The following is a 21,778-nucleotide window of genomic DNA, read 5'->3' on the forward strand; positions in this document are numbered from 1 at the left end:
TGAAGTACCCAGTGATCTCATCCAGTCACATGGCTTTAAATACATACCATCTATTTGCTGATGTCTCCCCAAATTTTTATCTCTAGCTTAGACTTCTTCCCTGAACTCCATACTTGTATAGCCTACTCAATACCAACTTGAATGCCTAACGAATATCTCAAATTTAACAGGTCCCAAACTGAACCGCTGACATATGCCCTCACTAAACCTGCTCCTCCCATTGCCTTCCCCATTTCAGCAAACAGCAACTTACTCTCCTGTTCACTCAGGACTGAAACCTTGGAATCATTCTGACCTCCTTTCCCTCCACTCTCAATCCAATCATTAAGCAAATCATGTAGCGTCTACCTTCAAAATAAACCCAGAATTTGACCACTTCTTCTCCTGGTCCAAGACAACCCCATCTCTGGCTGTTATAGTTGCCTCCTGACTGATCTCCCTGCCTCTGCTCTTGCCTCCCTTCAGTCTATCCTTAACACAGCACCTAGAGGGATTCTATTACAACATAAGCCAGACCCTCTCCTTCCTCTACTCAAAACTCTTGGAAGGCCTCCATTCTCATTCAGCAAAAGCCAAAGTCCAACCAGAACTTAGAGATCTGTTCACCCCTCCTTTACCCCACTTTTCTCATACTCATCTCTTACTCTCTGCCTCCACCATTCTGCCCCAGCCACAAATCTCTTCCTTCCTGGAACATCAGGCAGATCCAGCATCGTAACCTTCACATAATAGGTTCTTCACCTGGAATGCTCTTTCCAAAGATAAGCTCAAGTCCCTCCTGCACTGCAGGTCTTTACTAAAAAAGTCACCCTATCAGAGAGACCTTCCCTGAATATCCTATCTAAAATTGCACCCATTCCACTCCCCCCACCAACCACACTCCCCCCCCCCCACTGTCCTTTCCTCTTAGCACTTATTACTCTTTCGCATACTACATATTTTACTTATTTATCAGTCTTTGAAAGCAGGGATTTTTGTCTATTTTTTTCCCCTGCTGCACCCCAGTGCCTACTACAGTTCTTGCTACAAAAAAGGTCTCAAAAATATTTGTTGAATGGATGAAAGAATGAAACAATGAATAAACAAATACTCTGTACTCCAGGCAGTCAATGAATTATTTAATGGTGACAATTATGTGGTCAGCATTGCATTAGGCAAAAAAGGGATATGGTAGAAATTATAAGAGATGCTTTTAACTCTTAAGGAGCTTTTTAGATATAAAAGAAGTATCAAACAATGATGTTCTAAAAGTGCTAACTGCATGGAATAGCCAAGGTTGTAGAGGTTAGCGAGAGAGAAATCAATAACGCAGAGCAGTCAGGACAAACAGAGAAGAGAGAAGGAAAGGGCATTCCAAGAGAGAGGAATAATGTAGTCAAAGACACAGGGTAGGAAAGAGCAAGGAATAGTCACTTCAAGACTATTTCCCCCCAGGGAAAAAACAGTAACAAAAATGGACTGGGAGATTTCAAAAAACAGCAGAGTCTGAAATTGATGTAACAGGGAAAAAATTAGTGAGGGATGATGGAAAAGGTCAAATTAAAGATGGTTAAGCTGCTGCAATGGTTTTCAAACTTTTCTGCTGGAATAGCCCCTGAAAGAATTCTGAAAAACCATATATGCCCTCTCCCATTTTTAAGTTGTCATCTAACATTTATTAAGTTAAACAGTAAGTGATGTGTGTTTTTTTTTAAAAGGCATACTGAAGATGTGCTTTAAGTACATATGGAAAATGTCTGCCGTGTAATCCAAATGGCAAACCAATTAGCTTGATCAGATGTGCTTTCTGTCAAAAGAGGTCTAACTTAATTTTTAAAATTCAAATAAATATGTTAATACTTCTTCCTAATGACAACCATCTTATTTCTGAATTCTACTTTTAAGATGAATAGACAAGGCAGAGGGTAGCCATCAGTTTGTCGCTGAATAGAATAAGGGGCTGCTTCTCTTTGCTGTACTTTTGTGGTGTCCTGTGGAATTTTTACACCCTGGGACAACCCACTGTGCCCTTTTTTCTTTTTTAAGGCTGGTGAAGGGTGACTGTAAGAGATTCGGTTAAGAACCTTCAGCTCAGACAGTCTCAAGCATATCAATTTTAGAAAGGAATACAACTGGAAGTTGAAAACCTGGAAATGGATTCCCTTATCCATGCCCATGATGCCCTGGAAAGTCTCTGTGTATCCCTAGGGTACGTGTATCCCACTGACCTCAAGATTCCATGTCTCAGAGGTTAGAAAGAAGGTGGTGCCACTGACAGAGACACAAAGGTTGGAGGAGAGAGCTGGCTCTAGTGGTGGTGTTGCTGGTGATAGCGGAAGCCAGGAAAAAAGATAAGCTCGCACAGGGACAGACCATAAAAGAAGGGCAGGTCAAGGCTCAGTCTTGGAAAACGCCTGTATTTAAGGGAGTACAAGCAAAAGAAACAGATAAAACACAAAAACAAGGTACTAAATCAGGATAATATACATGTGAGAATGGAAGAAGACTATTTCAGTAGGAAAGGAGTTTATCAATAATATCAAATGTTACAGAGCTCAAGGAAGGTGAGGAAGGGGACGATATCATTGAATTTCACAATGAAGTTATCAGTAACTCTGAAACGATGGAGCACGACGGATATGGAGATGAGGAGATGAAGGGCAGCTAAGAAGGAAGTGAGTGGATAAAGAGATGTAGGCTGGCTATAAAGACTATTCATTCAAGAAGTTTGGCAGTAAGCAACTATTGGTCAGAGAGCGTGACCACTGAGAGAATGAAAAATCTCTAAGACAGAGAAGTTCTATCCATATATGCATGTTGTATGGAAGAAGAAAAGGAGTAGAAAAGGACAGTATCTGTGCCACAGGAAGAAGGATTTACCTTAGAAAAGGGGAAAAAATCCTGGCTCTTCCTCTGAGACTTTGGGCAAGGCAAAAAGAGGCGGGCCTAGAAACATGGAAGACAGATGAGGTAGTTGATGGGAAGACCCTCAGTCTCCTCAGTGAAATGGTTGATGTAGGTCATCTCTTGGAAGAATGGCAGTGTGGGAGAAGCAGAGTGACATGGGATGGGTGGGGGAGGGAACACACAGCCCATCCCCAGAGAATCAACCAGAGGAGATGCTCTCTCTTTGCAAAGGTTATCCAAAACAGAAGTGGGCAATTCCTCAGCTATGGATTCATTCTTCTTTCTTTAGAATTTGGTAATATATATGAACATAGCAGAGAGCTCTGACTTTTGATTTAAAACATCACCGTCAATTTATGTATATCACTGTCTAAATATGAGCTGCTCAAACTGAGGCAACTGACAGAAGCTATAAAACAAATGTGGCATATTCACTTTACTAGAGGTTTTGCAGAAAAGAAAATTTAAGTAATTTAACTGGTAAGTAACTTAATTATATTAAAAGAAATGAATTACACAAAATGGAATGCAAAGTTGCCCTATGTTTTAAAGATACAACATAAGACTTCAAGACTTTGTCTTTTAACATCCGTTTTACACTAAATGCCCGAAGCCCTGAGAGCACACATTTATTTCGTCTCCAGCATGGCCTTTAGGATGCTTTGCTTGAAATCCGTATTTTTATCCTCTCTTCCAGATTCAGAGGAAGATGTCCCTCCCTTCTTTTTAAACATCTCCTCCTTCCCTTTGGTCCCAATCCTCTTACCCGTACCAGTCTTATTTGGGAACTTCCTGTATGCTTTTTTTTGCTAGAGTCCTTATTCTTTTCTTCTCAATAACAACATTATCATCAATATCAGCAACTAACCTTTACTGAACACTTACTAAGTGTCATGCATTAAACACTTTACACACATTCTCTTAATCCTCATAACTATATACAATAAATAATAAATATTATTGTCTTCATTTTATGAATAAGCAAACAAATCAAAACAGTTATCTAACCTGTGCTCATTAGCTAGTAATTGATGAAGTAATTGATTCTAAAGCATTGTCTGACCTCTAAGTCCACGATTTAGCCGCTTAGCACATTATCTCCTCTACCTTCAGCCCTGCACAGGCCCTCAGTGTTAACCTTCTAGACCCCGCCCCCCCCCATTCTTGTCCCTTTGTTACTGCTTCTAGCTACTGTTCATTTTTACTTATTGCTTTTGCAGTCAATCTCCTAGAATCCTAGTCTAATTCATCACCTCTGTTTCTTGTCTATCCATTTCTTTCTTAGCCTTCAGCAATGTGGCGCAGGTCACCTTCCTAAACGTCACCATCCCTTCTTATAAGAACATCTGGTTTAGATGGTGAATGAGCTCCTTAAAGTCACTGAAACTCATCAAATTCAAAATTCACGCTTATAGTTGGAGATAAAGGATGGGGGATAGAGAATCTAAAAAAAAAAAAAAAAGGCTATGTCTGTCACTGCTCTTAGGGATTGTTTACTGAAGATTATGGCCACTCTATGGAATTTCTAGTTAAAAGAGATCCTTAGAAAAAACTGTTTGTCCTTATCTAATATGGATGTTGTAATTTTTCTAGACTATGGAATGTTACCATAGATAATGGGTATTTTGCTTTCGGCAATATTGGAAGGCCACATTCAGAATCTATCTGCTCCCTTAATCAAATTTCAGTTAAATTTCCCTAAGAATCACAGACTAGAATATAAAACAGAACTGCTTTTGGACATGGCTTATTTGTAGTTTTTTTTTAATCAAATATTTTCACATGATAATTTTAACCTTATTATTTCTGCTCTGAAGATCTGCCACTCAACTTTTTCCCTATCCTTTCACCAAAGTGGAAAGTCCTTGTGCTAAAGAAGTGTACAGAGAAAAGGAAGACAAATAGAAATAGAGAGGTAAGCCCTGCTTGACACTCTATTTAAATGATAGGTAACTGATTAGGCACTTAATGCTTTGAACTTAGTTACTGATTGCTGTCAGCTGGAGCTGATACTTGTAGATTATGGACATTTAGGTAGCGATGAAGCTCACCTTTGGAATTTGTTTAGAACTAGTTCTTTGTTTCCGTTTAGCAGATTAAGCCTTGTTGATAGTTAAGGGCAGGCCAATACACCTTCCACATTCTGACAATCCTCTATAGCTAGAGCTGAATGGTTATTCATTGGATATAGATTCTTAGAACTAAAGAAACCTTAGAAATCACTGACTCCAAACCCTTCATTAGATAGATAAAAAGCTAAGGCCCAAGGGGAATAACTGGTATACCCAAGATTAATAGAGCATAGTTCAAATTAGAATCCCCCTCACTTGATTTCCATTCTGATACTCTTGCCACATGCCTTAGCACTTGGCAGTGACCTGTGAGTGTATCACTAATAACTAGCTGTGTGCTTCTAAAACTACAGCTGTATTATTCTTTGATTTCTCAATAACCATCTATATTCCAGCACCTGTTTATAGACACATACACACCCACGTTTATGCATGCTTATTTTCCTATCTAGAAGTATGTAAAAACTTCATTTTAATGCTAAATATAGGTGCTCTCCCATACTTTGTTAATCTAATTCTTGGGGACTCCCTCTCCCTACCCTCATATAGCGCAGTAAGAATACAGCAGTTCATTTCTGAAGGTTACCTCCAACTGAGTATCTTAAATATTTTGGCAAATGTGGTATAAGATTCAGGGAAACTGGGATAAGTGATCAAAATGACCTGAGAATGAAAGAACAGAAGGGACATTTTAAAGGTAAACTAGTGGATGGCTGTTACTTGTGAGAAAGAAAAGGGTTGTTATGAAGGGTAAAAAATATTAGTTTAGTCATTTAACCCAATCAAATAAACTAAACCTGAACTGCCCCAAAGTCCTACCAAAAGTAATTCTTTAATTGCTCCATTTAAGCCAAGTGCTCTTAGTAAGCAAGGCCTTCTTAAACTTAGTGCTACGGTAGTGACTGATATACACACACATTGACTGACTGGTGAAACCTGCTACAAAAACTGAAAAGTTAAGATACAACAAAAGACTGACTTTGATGCCACTAATCCCTTTTTTTGTCATGTCACAGGAATTAAACACTCACAGGTTCTTACTAGCTTCTTAGCCCAGGAAAAAGTTAGTCACCCATCAGTGGCAAAGCCCTCAAGAGTATTTCATATCTGATGAGATGGCAACAGGGATGTCAAGAACATTATCCTCGTATTACAGTATTTTTCTAAATTACTAGAGTTTGTTCAAATGGTCATAGTTATTTTGTTACTTTAGATAAATGTTTTTCCTAAACAATTCTACAAAAGTTTATAGACTGAAAGAATGTTAAAGCTAAATGAGGCTACTGACTGACATTTCTTCATTTTAGTGGAACAAAAACAGATGTCCAGACTGACTTTCAATGCGCTTTAAGACACTGAAATGCCTTTACTAGGCATAAAATGACACCCCTAATGCCTGTATTCAGTGCATTTCATCACATTTTAATTTTTAAAATAGTAAACCACAAGGTGGCAACTTGTAGCCAGATTGTCAAGTACAGGCATACCTCATTTTATTGCACTTTGCTTTATTGCACTTCACAGGTGTTGCGTTTTTTTTTTTTTTTCCTACAAACTGAAGGGAAGACCCTCTACCAGCAAAAAGATTATGACTTGCTTTATTCCAATACTCACTTTATTATGGTGGTCTGGGACTGAACCTGCAATATCTCCAGAGTATGTCTGCAGAATATCCCTGGACTTAGGCATCAAGAGTAACCTGGTTTAGAAATTCAGTTCTACGGCTTGGACCAATTACTTAGATTCTTTGTACCTCAATTTCGTCATCTGTGAAATAGGGGAAATACTAGTCATCTCGCTGGCTGTTGTGCAGATTAAAAGAGACAATATTTATAAAAGCATCATGCATGTACTTCCTTTAGGCCACTCAAAATATTTATTCTATGTATGGGCAGGTATTTTATACAAGCATATTTTATACAAGCATACCTGATTTCTTAAAATATAAGTATTCTTTCAACTGATTTTAAAATACAAAACCTCAGGCTCAAGCCTATAATTTAGCAGTGGAAAATTTTGACCTTTGCCCACCTCGATCTAACTGAACTAAATTAAGCCAATAGCAACTTTCAAAAGTAAAGGTCCAAGTTGCAACCAGCACTCCTAGGGAGCTGATTTGACAAGAAGCTACTGAAGCTTCAGTTTCCAGGCCTTTCATTTACATAGACCCCTTTTAAGGCCCTAGAGGGTAAGGTGGGAGTGGAGGTGGGAGCTAGCAACATATTTTTGTAAAACTTGTAAGGTATTTTTGTTTTCTTAAGGTATCCAAGACTATATGTACTTCAGGTCTTGCAAATCTTAGATTAAAAAAAAAAAAAAATCAACACCACAACAAAACTAGGTAAATGCCAGAAAATTCTGGTACTCCCAGAATTCCTAGTGGAGATAAGGTTCTTCTATTCCTATTGTGACTTGATCTGGCCTGGGGTTGCCCAAGGGTTGTCCTGTTACACTGCCAAGTGACTAATTAGCTGTTGTTTCTCCAACCCCCCAGAGTACTTGTTCAGATCATTTCTCTCATGTTTAGAGTTGCCAAATCTAATCTTTGTAAATACAAACAAGTTAGGTGAGACTTCTTTTTCTCAGCAGGTATTTCAGCAAATGAAATAATAAACTTTTACTTAGCTAAGATTCTAAAAGGAGAAAAGATAACATCACACCCTCTGTCTTTATGAATTTGAATAGGTTGTAATTGTTGGGTTCTCTACCTCTGTGATCATACATTGTTCCTCTTTATTCTTTTTAACATGTACAGTTCAGTGAATTTTAGTATATTCACAATGCTGTGCAACCATCCCCACTATCTAATGCCAGGACATTTCCACTACCCTAACAAGAAACCCCATACCTCTTAGCAGTCACTCCCAATTCAACCCTCTTCTCAGCCCCTGGCAATCTACTTTCAGTCTTTATGGATATGCTTACTCTGGGCATTTCATATAAATGGAACCATATAATATGGCCATTTGTATTGGTTTTTTTTTCTTTCACATTTTCAAAGTTCATCCATGTGTAGCAGGTATCTGTACTTCATTCATTTTTACGGTCAAATAATATTCTATTGTATGAATATAACATTTTATTTATTCATTCATCAGTTGGGGTACAACTGAGTTATTTCCACTTTTCAGCTAATATAATAATGCTATGAACACTTATGTACAAGTTTTTGTGGTGAGCATATGCTTTCAATTCTTTTGCATATACTGTACAACTAGGAGTGGAACTGCTGGGTCATACTGTAACTGTTTAGCTTTGAGAAACTGCTAACCTGTTTTCCACAGTGGCTGCACTATTTTACATTACTACTGGTAATGCACGAGGGTTCCAGTGTCTCTACATCCTCACCAACACTTGTTTATTCCATTTTCTTTTCAGGTATTATTAAAACTTTTTGTGTGCATATTAAAAAACTTGTGCATTCCAATAATTAAAATCATTTGGAAAACAACAACAAAAATGGCACTCTGATTAAACTGCAATTTACCTTAGAACAACTTGGTTTTTACTCTAGATTTTACCATTATTACCCAGCTTCTGCCTTCACCAACATGGAAGTTCTTCTCCTTCCCTGCCGGACAGGCAGGCAGATGGGAGAGGCAGGTTCAGGCTTCCTTGACAGTAGTTCTTTGATGTGAAAAAGGGCAGCACAGTCATTTAAACTTGATCCAACCTCTTTGCATCATACAAAGTTAAACAACTAAAAGAAGTAAAATAGAAGGCAGTGCTTGTGGAATGTACAGTGCATACTGGCAGTGCCTGCCTCATTTCGATTCGCCTGCTTGCTTCTTCTGTTCAATCATTTTTTTTTAATGGCAGTGGACTTTCCTTTTGTGTTTCTGTCTTCTTCAATTTTGACTTAGTGAATTCTCAATCTCAGTCATATCAGGTTTGTCAGACATGGTTGCAAAGGAAGCCGAGAGGTGTGTGAACCAGTGGAGTCTGATCTGCTCAGGGGCGGTCGCCAAGTCTATTCCATTGTTTTTTTGATTATAGCCATCGTAGTGGGTGTGACGTAGCAAGGCATTGTGGTTTTGATTTGCATTTCCCCAATGACTAGTGATTTGAGCATCTTTTCATGTGCTTATTGGCCAGATGTATGTCTTCTGTAGACAAATGTCTATTCATATCCTCTGCCCATTTCTTAATTGTGCTGTCTTTTTTACTGTTGAGTTATAAGAATTCTTGACATATTCTGGATACTAGACCCTTATCAGATACATGATTTGCAAATATTTTTTCATTCCGTGGGTTTTCTTTTCACTTTCTTAATAGTATCTTTTGATTCTATCAAAAGCTTTTAATTTTGATGAAGTCCAATTTATCCTTGACCATCCAAACTGGAAACAATCTACTTTCTGTATCAGCATCTCATATTACTTGAAGATTTGGGAAGAATTTTCAAAAATATTAAAAAATTAGATATTTTAGAATATGGTAAAAAATATACTTTAAAAATATAAAACAAGAGGGTAAGACTTGGAGAAATTTGGAGCTACTGGTAAGATGATTACTAGGGTGCCCATAATTGCTCTGTTAGGCTCTTAGTGTAAATAATATAAATATATGCTATCTAGGAGTTCCTATGTTTTGCTTTTGTTTCCTACTCTTTCAGAAGAATCAATGAAGAATTAAGAAGTGGAGTCAGATTACCCTTTAGCTAAAGAATGAGGATTTCTAGTAGCCTTTATGATTCAATATTTTTAGTCAGGGCCCCAGGATATTTGTACTCCAACTGTAATCAATCTTTTTCACTTTTGTCTAAGGTATATGCCATAGAACCTTAAGGCATACTATTCCAGTTGGCCTCTTCCTGCTGGCTTGCAAACAGAAGTTGTGTATTTATGGACAATAATCCAGAGTGGTGTCCAAGTCCATCTGAGTTTAGAATTGCTATCACAGCAGAAACTGAAAACCTCAAGAGCTATAAGCCATTTACCATGTCTATACGGATGCCACTTCTCATTAGAACATATACAAATATACAGTGATTAAAACTTTAACCTCCTGGGACCTCATATCCCCCTCAGATCTGTATGCAATATATGCACATGAATCCTCAAGTCTTTTTATAGTGATTCTTAATTGCTTACAAAATTACTATGTTATATTCATAATTTTATATAGCAAGATATGACCATGTATGCTTTTATGAAAATGCCATAGCAACATGAATACTTATACTAAAAAGCATCTTTAATTGACAAAAGCTTTTTATTTTTAATTAAACTTAGCCTTTGGTTAGAGAGGGTCACTTAAGTAGTCTACTTGATGACCTCATGTGAATTAAGAATAAAACCTGGGTCTTATTTTCGGCCTAATCTTCTACTTACTTTCTGACAGACTGTCCCGACAGTTACAATGCAGTGACATTTCTATCAGAAGCCTCTGTTGCTAACAATTATGGTACATAGTTCTTAAAGACGCCTTCATTCAAAGTATCCAGAGTTTCACGAATCTCATTTACCTTAACAGCCACTGCTTGAATAGGGAGGAACTTAGAAACCGTCTATTTTATTAGGCCAAAGGGAAATTCTTACTCACAAATTATTTATCCTTATTTTTCAGTGTTTTACTTGCCTGTTTCTCGTTTTGAAAATAGGGAGAAATAAAGATGCATACAATATCTTTTGGGCTACACAAGTTAGATAGACTTTGAAGCAATGATTGCTTTACCAAGAGAACTCCAAGTGGGCCCTAATCTCCTGGCCCCAGCAAGTGCTGGGAAAACGTCAAAACACACACTCACACATACACCACAGCCATACCTTAAAATGTGAAGCAATCAATTAGGAGAATTTTATGTTGTTGAAGGTGGTTGATGCAAGACAGAAAAGGAAAGATGGAACTATTAGTCCAACAACTTTATGAAAAAAATACCTCTATATTTAACCTTCTCATCAAAAATGTGAAACAAACGGTGTAGGTAATGATAATAGTTATGATAATAAAAATGATAATGACATAATATCATTATTATAATATTGATAATACGAGAAGTAATAATAATATTTGAAGAATAACGAGATGTTAGCAAATAGGAAGAACAAAGCTGTAAAGAATCCAAGAGCATTTTGTTTATTCTAAAGATCACAGGTATAATGACATTTCAAAAAGTTTAAGGTACTATCAGGACATCAAGTATTAAAAACAGATGCTCGAAGAATACAGTCATGCATTGCTTAATAATGGGGTTATGTTCTGAGAAATGCATTGCTAGGCGATTTCATCATTACGTAGACATCACAGAGTGCATTTACACAAACCTAGATGGTACACCTACCGTACACCTGTGCTATATGAGATAGCCTACTGCTCCTAGGCTACAGGCCGGTCCAGCATGTCACTGTACAAACCACATGATTAAATCAAAACACAAGAGAAAATGATACAATCAACAGACATGGTAAACATGGCGCATATGAGGCTACTGTCAGCGTTTCACGACATATTGTTCTACAGAAAACTTTTATTTTTTTAGTAAGTAGAAAGAGTACACTTTAAAATACTAAAAACAGTATAGTAAATACAGAAGCCCGTAACACAGTCATTTATTACCATTATCAAGTATTATGTACTGTACCTAACAGTATGAGCTATACTTGTGTACAACTGGCAGTGCAGTAGGTTTATACCAGCGTCACCACAAACATGTGAGTGACTGATGATGGCTATGACATCATTAGACAGTAGGAATTTTTTAGCTTCATTACAATCTCATGGGACCACAGTTGTGTATGTGGTTAATCTCGACCGAAACATTGTCACGTGGTGCATGACTGTACACTAACCCAGTGATCCTCAAACTTCAGGGTAGTTAGTATAACTTGAAGGGCTTGTTAAAACATAGATCACTGGGCCCCATCTTCAGAATTTCTCATTCAGTAGGTCTGGGGTAGGCCTGAGAATTTGCATTTCTAACAAGTTCCTAGAAGATGCTGATGCTGCTGGTCCCAAGACCACAATTTGAGTGTCCTTGTAAAGGAAGGAGATGAATACTTATTGAGGAAAGGCAGAGAATAATTATTTAAAACTACCTTGGGTCAAGTTTGGTCAACTATTTACACAGTTTATCTCATTTAGTGCTCACAGCATCCTAAATGACCAACGAAATGCTTCTCAAACTTTTCCAGAGCAGAGAATGAACACATCTGCACACAGGATGCAGTTCTCTAGAAATAAGAAATTTCTTTGATGACTACATTATTTTTAAAAAGCCATGTCCATTTTGCATGGTTTCAAAATATTGCTGGTTATGAATTAAATATAATTAAAAACTTATTTATCAGATAAACTGCCTCTTAACCTCAATCCTTTAGTAAGACTGGTCTTTAGTAACATGAGGAAATGGACCACTGAAATTTAGTAGTAATTCCTCTATGGTGAAACAGGTAGTAGATATTTAATCCAGAATTTGCACCTAGGCCTGCAGGTATCTAAAGACAATGCACATCCTACCACCTTACTCTGCCCCCCCCTCCCCACACACACCTAAAAGGTCTATTGGGTTTTTCTCTACTATTCCTTTATGAGTCCTCTATTGTTCTAGCCAAACTGACCTACTTGCTGTTTCACAGACTTGTCTTACTTTTCCTGGTCTCCACATATATGCTCATTATTCTCTGCAGCTGGAAAACTCCTCCTTTTATCTCTACCTGACTAGAATCTTCCATACCCTTTAAGGTCCAGCTGAAATGCTATTTCCTTTTTAAAGACCAAATCCCATGTTTAAAATGCTGTTGGACTCAACACCTCCAGTGAGTTCCCATGGCTGCCCAGACAGATTTAATGTCAGTGGGTATGTAATTATTTTTGTTAGATTAGCTTGTGCATATAATCTCATGGGCCCTAATTTACACAGGCCTCTGCAAAGAAATGAATCTATTTGACATTAAAGTTATACTGGCATTCAAAACATGAAGTTTTGTGCAATGTAAGATACTGGAGTGCAGACAAGTGGTTGGAAAAATGTTATTTAAAAGAAATCCCCAAACAGGAAGCTTTATCTTATGATGTAATTTGTGGCTGCGGATTAGTATAAAGATAATGTCTAAAAATGTAGAGTATACCTAGACTTTTAGAATTAGAAGAGGCCTTGAAAGTCATTTAAGATCACCCCTTTAGTTTACAGAATTCTTGGACCCTGCTTTGTATAATGGTCAGAAGTCCAATTTGTTTAGTTAATGTGTTTAATTTCCATCTAGCTTAGCTTTGATTTCTATATGGTAATTTCAGTGCTACCTGAAGAAAGCTTTTTGTATTGAATAATGGATTTAGTTCTGAAGGACCAGTCCTAACTTTGGTCCAAAGGGAACTAAAGTGCAGGACCTCCTTTGATTTTAAAGGTTGCAAACCCTAGTGATGCTAATTCTGAACCTCTGAGGAATGAATCCTTGCCACCAAGAGCAATTTTTGATCAATCTAACAGCCAACCCATAGTCATGGCCAAGACTAGAGAACACCCATACTAAGTGGGGTGGCCATCTGCTCCATTTGGCCAGCTCTAGCTTTGGATGTAGAGAGGTATCGCATATGCTGATTATATCGTGGTTGAACCACATAGAGTGAAAAGAAAAAAGGATATTAAGGCATTTATTTTTCTCAGCCCCGCATGCTCCTCCCAATCCTCAGAGAGGTAAAGAACAAGGACTCTAGAGTTGGGTAGAAATGGGTGTGACCGTAGGGAAGTTACTTAACCTTTGTAGGCCACTTTCCTATCTGCACAAGGGAGATGATAACATTACTGTAATTATCTCATGGGTGATTGGCAGCTTTAGGTGGAGCAGTTTGAACAATGTCTGGTACGTAGCAAATCCTTAAGAAATGAGTTATTGTTATTATCAACAACATATTCAATCAACATGAGTCAGATCCCCTCATCTCAGTATAAGCTTTTCCATGGCATTTTATTCCCTCCCTAATTCAACTGTGATACCACCATGGACTCCTAAAACTGTATCTTTAGTGAAACTTCTTTGCTGAGCTCAAGGTCAGCCTTCACAACTCTCAAGAAACCTAGAGGTGCTCATGGAAACTAAAGAAAATCCAAAACTAGATAATTACCTGGCATAGAACACTCTTTAACCTTCCTCTCGACTTCTGCATTTGTGAAAGATACTGTCATCTTTCCAGCTACCCAGGCAGAAGTGCTGAGTTTTTTTTTAAACTACTTGTTTACCCTCCATTTAATCAGTTGCCCAGTCATTCATTTATACATTGACTTATTCAACAAATATTTATTGTGCCTTTTCCATAGGCCAGGTACTGTGTTAAACTCTGGGTATACTGTGGTGAACAAAACTTACATGGTTTCTTTTGTCATCTACAAATATATAATTACAAATTGGAATGTATACTTGGAAGGAAATTTCAGTCAGTATGAGAAAGTACAACCAAGGACATAATTTAAAATAAGAGTCAGGAAAGAACTCCCAGAGGAAGTGAAAATTTGAACGAGACCTGAAAGATGAAAGGAGTCTGTCAACTGAATTACAAGTGAAGAGCATTCCTGGCAGCGAGATGAGCAGGTACAAAGGCTCCGAGGTAGAAAAGGGCTTAATGTCTTTTCTGGGGAACTGAAAGGCCATGTGGCTAAAAGGTTGTGAACTTGCTTGAGATGAGGCTGGAACGGCAGACAGGGGCTTACCAGCCATGTATGGAAGCCCCTGAAGGGTTCTGAACAGGAGAGGCACAGGATCGGACCACTCTGGCTGCTTTTGGAGAATGGACTGGAGGGGGCAAGAACAGAATTAGAGACCAGTCAGGAGGTTACACGGGTGGCTCTGGTGACAGATGGTCAGTGGCTTTGGTGATGGAGAAAAGTGGATGCATTTGAGACAATTTGGAGGTAATACTGGTAGGACTTGGTGACTGGAATGTGGGGAAAGAGTGAAAGGGAAGTGACAAGGCTGATTCTTAGGTTTCTGTCATGAGTAGCTGTGTAGATAGAAGTGTTTACAGAATCTACCTCTCAAAAGATTTTGTATTCCGAAAATACCTCACATGAGAGCCCCTCCTTTTCTCTCTTAAGTTCAGCCACTTTACCAAGTCATTATAACTATTTAGATCTTGATCCTTCTCATTACTTTCCCTATCTCTTGTCTATGTCCACTTCAAATCATTCTACACTCTATCATCTTCCTAATACAGCTTCAGTCACATTATTCCCCTTTCAAGTATCTCCAATGGCTCCCCATCACCTACTTCATTAAGTACAAACTCCTTACCTGGCTTTCAAGGGTCCACAACCTACCTTTCCAGTTTTATTTTCCACCACTTCTCTACTTAAGTCCTGCTGTAGTCAAACTGGACTTTTTAAGGTTCCTTGAACGTGTCACCACATATTACTACCTCAGTGCATTTGTTCATGCTATTCCTTTTGTCTTATCATCTCAATTTGCTGAAACCTTATTCAACTTTCAAAGTTCATTAAAGGTCCAATTTTTAAATCTCATAAAGCTTTGTAATTCTCTTACAGCCCTCAGATTTCTGCCTTTTATTGTGGTCATTAGAGTACTTATCTCATGCCCATTCCCTACCCCCTAAGACTGTATGCGATACCTTTGAGTGCACAGCTCTATTACTCATACTGTATGCTGTACCCTTGCAGGGTCAAGCATAGTGCTTCACCCACTGTAGGTACATTTTATTGTATTTATTTGGAACAATTCAGGTTATTATGCTAAGGAGTGATGAGACCCAAGTTGTTGAAGGGAAGATGTTTTCCAGTAGCATTTGCCAGCACCAGGGCTCGTAGCAAAATTCATCTTCTACCAAACCCTCTGCAATCATACACAAGACAAACACACACACACCCTTTTAATAAGAGTCTTATTGCTGTTCACAATACTCCAATGGAGCAGTCCCCATAAGCTTACCCTTTCCTTGAAGTACAGAATATTAAAAGTTACAGCCTCTTACTCAGGATTTTTAAAAATATTTGTTGGAACCCATTAATGAATGGGTCATGAAATCAATTTAGTGGGTCTTAAACAATACTAAAAAATAAAATAGAAAATAGCTAAACACACTGCCTATAGAATGGATAAGTAATGTTCTCTGAAACTTTTGTTTAAAATACATGTCTACACATATGTGTATACTGGGTCAGGATGTAAAACATATTTCTCACCATGGGTCCCAGTCAGAAAGGTTTGAAAGTTAGTACTTGAATGCTCTGCAGCTCACCCCAAGATAAGCACACAGAATTCAAACAGGGAAAGTAAGATACTAAGAAAATAATAATGAGACTATCTAATTCAAAGTTATCCACACTTTAAAATGTGAAATGTCTGATGACCCTAACTCCTCCCTCAGGATATCTGCATTTAGGTGTTTTTAACCCAAATTAACCTCAAAATTAGTAAAAAGTGAGCCAGAAATCATTTTGGACTACAGGCCTTGTTGGTACCTTTAGCAAGTATTTCCTCCAGTATCCCAGTTCCCCAAGAGAGCTGGCTGGGTTCAGGAACCAGGAACGCCATTGTTTTGAAGGGCTACTGGTTTCTAGGTTATAACACACAGAAGTGATAATACTTTTGTAAGGGAAACATATTTACATCTAGAACGCACTCTTTCTTCCATGCATATGTCAGGCTTATCAATTTATGTATATGTTTAACCTATACCTAAAAAATACAATCCTCTATATCTACGTGGAAGAGCTATGCCTGATGAGGCAACATGAAGCCCCAAGTTGATCTAAAAATGAGAAATACTATGAGTTACTGAAGGCAGTGGTACATGTGAGATAGGAACGGGATATGGGAAACGGTAGAATGGGCAAGGTAGCTCAGGAGTGTGGTAGATGTATTATACCAAGTGTTTATTACTTTGATGATTGGTAGTAATGAGAGGATGAGCGTAGAAGGGTAGGATATGGAGAAAACACTTTCTTAGTCAGTTGTATGCCCCCTAAGAGAACATACTGTAGCAGTAGCCCACCAGGAGTGCACAGGCAGTATTTGATTGTCAGCATAAAAAGGATATATTCCAAGTCCTAATTTCGCCCTGGCTCCAGTTAACAGGCTGCCCCTTGTTGCTACTTGTGTTACATTCTCAATTTAAAGTTGAGAAATCAACAGTGAGTTTCCTAACTAAAGAATGTAAACACTATTAATTGCCAATTACAATCCCAACAGATAACTGGGTCAGAAACAGGTTGAAGGAGTAGGAAGTTCAAAGCTAGCGTGGTGCAAAAAACCCTAGATGGGGGTGCTGATAAATTTGGGTTAGATCTGGGCAATACTGAGGAAGACACACAACCTAAGGTCCCTTCCACTTCTAAAATCTTACAGTTCTACAAGGGAGAGAAAAGGTGACTTATTTGGAAGAAAGGAAGATCATCTTGGTTTGATATTTAATAGGCAATCGGCCAATGATATTAGCCAAGGTTGTTTAAATATGAATTAATGCCTCTCCCATTATCTAGATAGGGTGAACACTCTTAAGGGATATTATATGTCAGTGTCTCTACTGACTACTGGATAAATTCCAAGCTTCTTTCTGGCATTTAAGGTGTTCTACATCTGCCTAACTTTATCTCATTTGTATCTCATTCGTTGTATTGTTCAGATCTCTAACCCTCTGCTCTTGTCCCAGTCCTGTTTGCTTAATTCTTTCCCACCTCTATTCTCCTAGCTAAAGTTCCATAACCCTCATAAAACCTTCTAACTACTCAAATATTTGTATATCAAATCCTGACCTTTGAATTCCTACAGGACTTTACAGCAATCTTATCACGTAGGCATTTATTGTTTTCATCTTATAGGTAAGAAAATTGGAGTTCAAAGAAGTTAAGTGGCTTGTCCAGGGTCCCACAGTTTGTAAGCAGCATGCTGCTTCCATATTAAAAAAAGGCATGGAGGAAGGATGTAGTAAAAAGCCTATATGCCTGACCACTGCACTGTACACCGGAAGCTGAATAATACTGTATGTCAACTATAATTATATATATATATATATATATATATATATATATATATATAGTCACAGGATATGAAGCACAGCATAGGGAATAGAGTCAATGGAATTGTAATAGATATATACAATAGCAGAGGGGCAATAGATTGGGGGAAAGGGGTTATCACTTTGTGAGGGGTGAAATGTCTATTACATTGTTTTGTACACCTGAAACTAAAAAAAAAAGCCTATAAACCAGTTATAATAGTTATCACACAGCTTGTTGTGACGTTACCGTCATATACACCACATCCTTTGAACCACACAGGTGATGAATGCTTGGGGTAGCATGGATAGTTTTTAAGGGGGTTGTCAGTCCTGTTTCCCAAGCCCAGTATTAAAAGGACATTCTAGGGTAAATGACAGATGGGTGGTTAAGCGGGGGGGGGGGGGGGGGGCGGGCGGGGGGGGCGGGGGGGAGCAATACGGTATAAAAAGAAAATATGAGAAATGGGACAGAAAACAAATGAAAATGTACTATAGGCTGGCAATGCACAAAACAGAGATTCAGAATATGGGGCTGAGGAGGCCCACAAGGCTAACATACAAGTCAGGGGGCCTGTCCTACCGATAAGCGCGCGTGTGAGGGCTGATATTAATAACAGACAGCAGTGCACATGGACAGAGAGTTGAACTCAAGAAAGAGACAAATACGGACAGGTCGTGGGGACACAGGGTAGATCATGGCACGGTGAGAGGATGGTGGCGCCAAATGAGAGGTCAGAAGGGTACAGCAGGAGTCGAAAAGAAAGGTGAAGAGGTTCAGAGGGCACAGCACCCCCAGACTCGAGACAAGACTCGTCTTTTTCTCCATTGCTGGTTGGGGTGTTTTAGGATTCACATCTGCACCCCACAAAGCCCTCGTGGCTGGCTCCAGGAAAAGGGGTAGGTCACGTCCCCACTCCCCAGGGATTCTGCAAGGGGGCAGAGGGAGGAACCAAGGTCCTTACCCAGGAAGATGGAGATGATGAGCCGCAGCGCCTGTTCTGACGCGCCCAGGGACGCCGCCAACTTGTTAAGGCTCAGCTGCTCGAAACCCCAGCGCAGCACCCTCGCCAGCTCCGCCACCGTTCCCAAGTCCCCCTCAGCTGCGGACGCCATCTTAGCTCCGGGAGCCCCCCGGGGACCCCTCAGCTCCGCGAGCCCCGAATGTGGGCACAACGCTGTAGCTTCACCCCCAATTCCGGCCCGGGGCCCGCCCACGGCGTGCGCATTGGCTGCAGGCCCGCCCAGTGGCTCCAGGCGCTCCCGATTATTGGTCGGTCCGATCATGGGGCGTGGCCTAAAGCAGCAAGGTAGGCAGAGGGCGGGGCGCAACGTTAGTAAGGCAAAGGTGACTCCTGCCTAGAATGAACGCGGGGCTGCCCAGGGGGGCGGGGCTTGGAATAGGGAACTAGAGTTCTGATTGGAAAAGTCTAAAGCCCGCGGCAAGGTGATTGTACAACTCGGTTCTAACCGCTTAGGGGAGGAGTCGGTGAGGGCCAGTGTCCGGCCAGCTCGTGCGCTGCTTTCCCATTGGCTGAGACGGAGCAGGCGAGAGTCGGGGCGGGGGGGCCCGTCCCCCCACCTCGAGGTTACTCTCGGACGCTGGCGCGCCGGGGTTACTGGGGCATGCAACGGAGAGGGCGGGAAATCCTGCTGCGGCTTCGCGAGCGACTCCTAACGGTATCTCCCGGCGGTTCTTAGATCGTTAGACGCGCTGCCTCCACTTGCAAAGGGTCTGGGGAGAGCTCAGTGCCCCAGAACACTATTTGCCTGCTCTTTTTATTTCATGCACTCCCCTTTTCATGAATTTCCTATATTAAGATGTTATCTTCCTCTAAGAGGCTATGAAATAAGATATGCCGATTTGTTATTGTCATTTAAAATTAAACTACTTTTGTCACTATTTCAGTAATACAGGTTTATGGTAAAAGTTCAAATAGTCGAGAAACTTACATAAAACAGAAAATAAAAGTCCTTTTTTCCCACTCTGCTTCCCCATCATCCTTATTTCCTATACGTAACCACTGTTCGGATTACACTATGGAAAATGTGTTAAGCACTTAGCGCAATCCAGGGACTGTCCTGGGCTCTGGGGAATATAATGATGAGTCCAAAGCTACAAAGTGAGGAGGATGCACAGTCATACAATAGCATCACGCGTATGTAATTGTAAGCGAAGGTAAGTGCTCTGAAGGAAAGGAGCAAGGTTCTATGAGAATATGTAACACTAAGAATTTTTCGTTATAACTGGAATTTGTGGACATTCTTGTATAATTACAGCTTATACTTCTATAGCACTTTGTACTTTATAAAGCATTTATCCATATTATGTCACTTAACTTGGCTGTGAAATAGGATATTTACTGTTGTGATGTCCTCTCACAGACACAGAGGCCTGTAGAAACTGAGGAATTCCCTAAGTTCTTTCCCAGTAAGTGGCAGAGACAGAATTTAAGCCTAAGTCTGTAAAAGTTCACCTCCCTTCCCCGTTTGTGGACAAATCTTAAAAATATGAAATATTCAGAAAAGTAGAGAATAAAATGACTTCCCCCAGGTTAAGAAACAAGCATCACATATACAATTGAGAAGCCTGGTATAACCCTTCTTCATGGCATTTCCCGCCTTCCCTTCTCAAAGGTCACCACTTTGTTGACTTTGTATTTGTCAGTGCCTTGCCCATTTTTATACTTTACATACTGTGCATATCCAGAAGCAACATATAGTGTAGTTTTGCATGCTTTTAAACTTTATATTAATGGTATTACGAGTGTATCATTTTGCAACTTTTTATTGAGGTGTACTGTATTCATGTTTTTACATGTAGCTCTAATCCATTTATTTTAACTGTGATGTAACATTCCATTGTATGATTATACCACGATTAGTTTTTCACGATCATGTTGAGGGATACTTGGATCATTTCCTATTCACTTACGTGTGAGGTGTGATTAAACAATACGGTGAATATTTAAATTAAGAAAATTATTACAGTAAAAGACACATTGCCATGAATCCCCCCTCAAAATATTCCCCCTCGCTTCAAATACACTTATCCCGTCGTTCTTGCCACTTTCTGAAGCAGTTCTGGAAGTCCTCTTTCGTGAGTGTCTTTAGTTGCACTATCATGGCTGCCTTTATGTCCTGAATCATTTTGACTTTGGGGAAAAGCCAGAAATTGCATGGTGCCAGATCTGGTGAATAAGGTGAGTGAGGACACACCATAATGATTTTATTTGACAGAAATTGCTGTATATCAGAAGTGATGTGTGACACAGAGAGTTGTCATGATGGAGGATGATTTATGGCACACTTTGAAACACACCTTCTCTCAACTGTAGCTCACACCCAACTGACTGCACTGAACAAGTTGAAACTTGTCACACACTGTTACTAAGGTTTGATGCACCACTTCCCGTATTGCCTTTTGGTTGGATGGCACTCTGCCGCAGTATTCACTGTAACTTTTTATCACAACAAAGGCTCCGTGTCACACATCACTTCTGGTACAGCAATTTGTCACACACACTCAAAAAAACATTTCGGCACGTTAGATCAAGTCTTAAAAACAGGTTCTACAATGCATGGGTTTGGATTTATGGCAGATCTGTCCCCGTGGGCCACTCATAGTGCCCTACGCCAGAGCAAACTGTGGCCCTGAACTATTGCCTGGCCTCTGCCCATAGGCTGCAGGCACTGAAGTGGGTTGCACAGTTGGAAAAAACAAAAACAATAATATTACAGTGTGTCCTAATCCACTTTATTAACCGGATCTGGCACTGTGCAACTTCTGGTTTTTCCCCAAAGTCAGAATGATTCAGGACATAAAGGCAGCCATGATAGCACAACTAAAGACACTCATGAAAGAGGACTTCCAG

The 21,778-nt window shown here is 39.5% G+C and overlaps 1 protein-coding gene and 1 non-coding gene across 2 annotated transcripts in view; one reads left to right on the top strand and one right to left on the bottom strand.

Moving 5' to 3' along the window:
• Positions 1-19,141, bottom strand: part of LPCAT3 (lysophosphatidylcholine acyltransferase 3) — a 33,297-nt gene extending 14,156 nt beyond the window's left edge. The window contains exon 1 of the mRNA XM_019754390.3: positions 18,869-19,141. Within this exon, the coding sequence (XP_019609949.2) occupies positions 18,869-19,019 (151 nt within the window). The 5' untranslated portion in view covers positions 19,020-19,141. The remainder of the gene's footprint in view (positions 1-18,868) is intronic.
• A 2,341-nt stretch (positions 19,142-21,482) lies between these two features.
• Positions 21,483-21,616, top strand: LOC141570277 (small nucleolar RNA SNORA42/SNORA80 family). The gene has a single exon (XR_012494282.1). It is a non-coding gene; the product is annotated as a small nucleolar RNA SNORA42/SNORA80 family (small nucleolar RNA).
• Positions 21,617-21,778: the final 162 nt, after the last annotated feature.

The sequence above is a fragment of the Rhinolophus sinicus genome, chromosome 1, assembly GCF_057876585.1.
Source record: "Rhinolophus sinicus isolate RSI-liver-muscle chromosome 1, RSI-T2T, whole genome shotgun sequence".
NCBI classification, from domain to species: domain Eukaryota; kingdom Metazoa; phylum Chordata; class Mammalia; order Chiroptera; family Rhinolophidae; genus Rhinolophus; species Rhinolophus sinicus.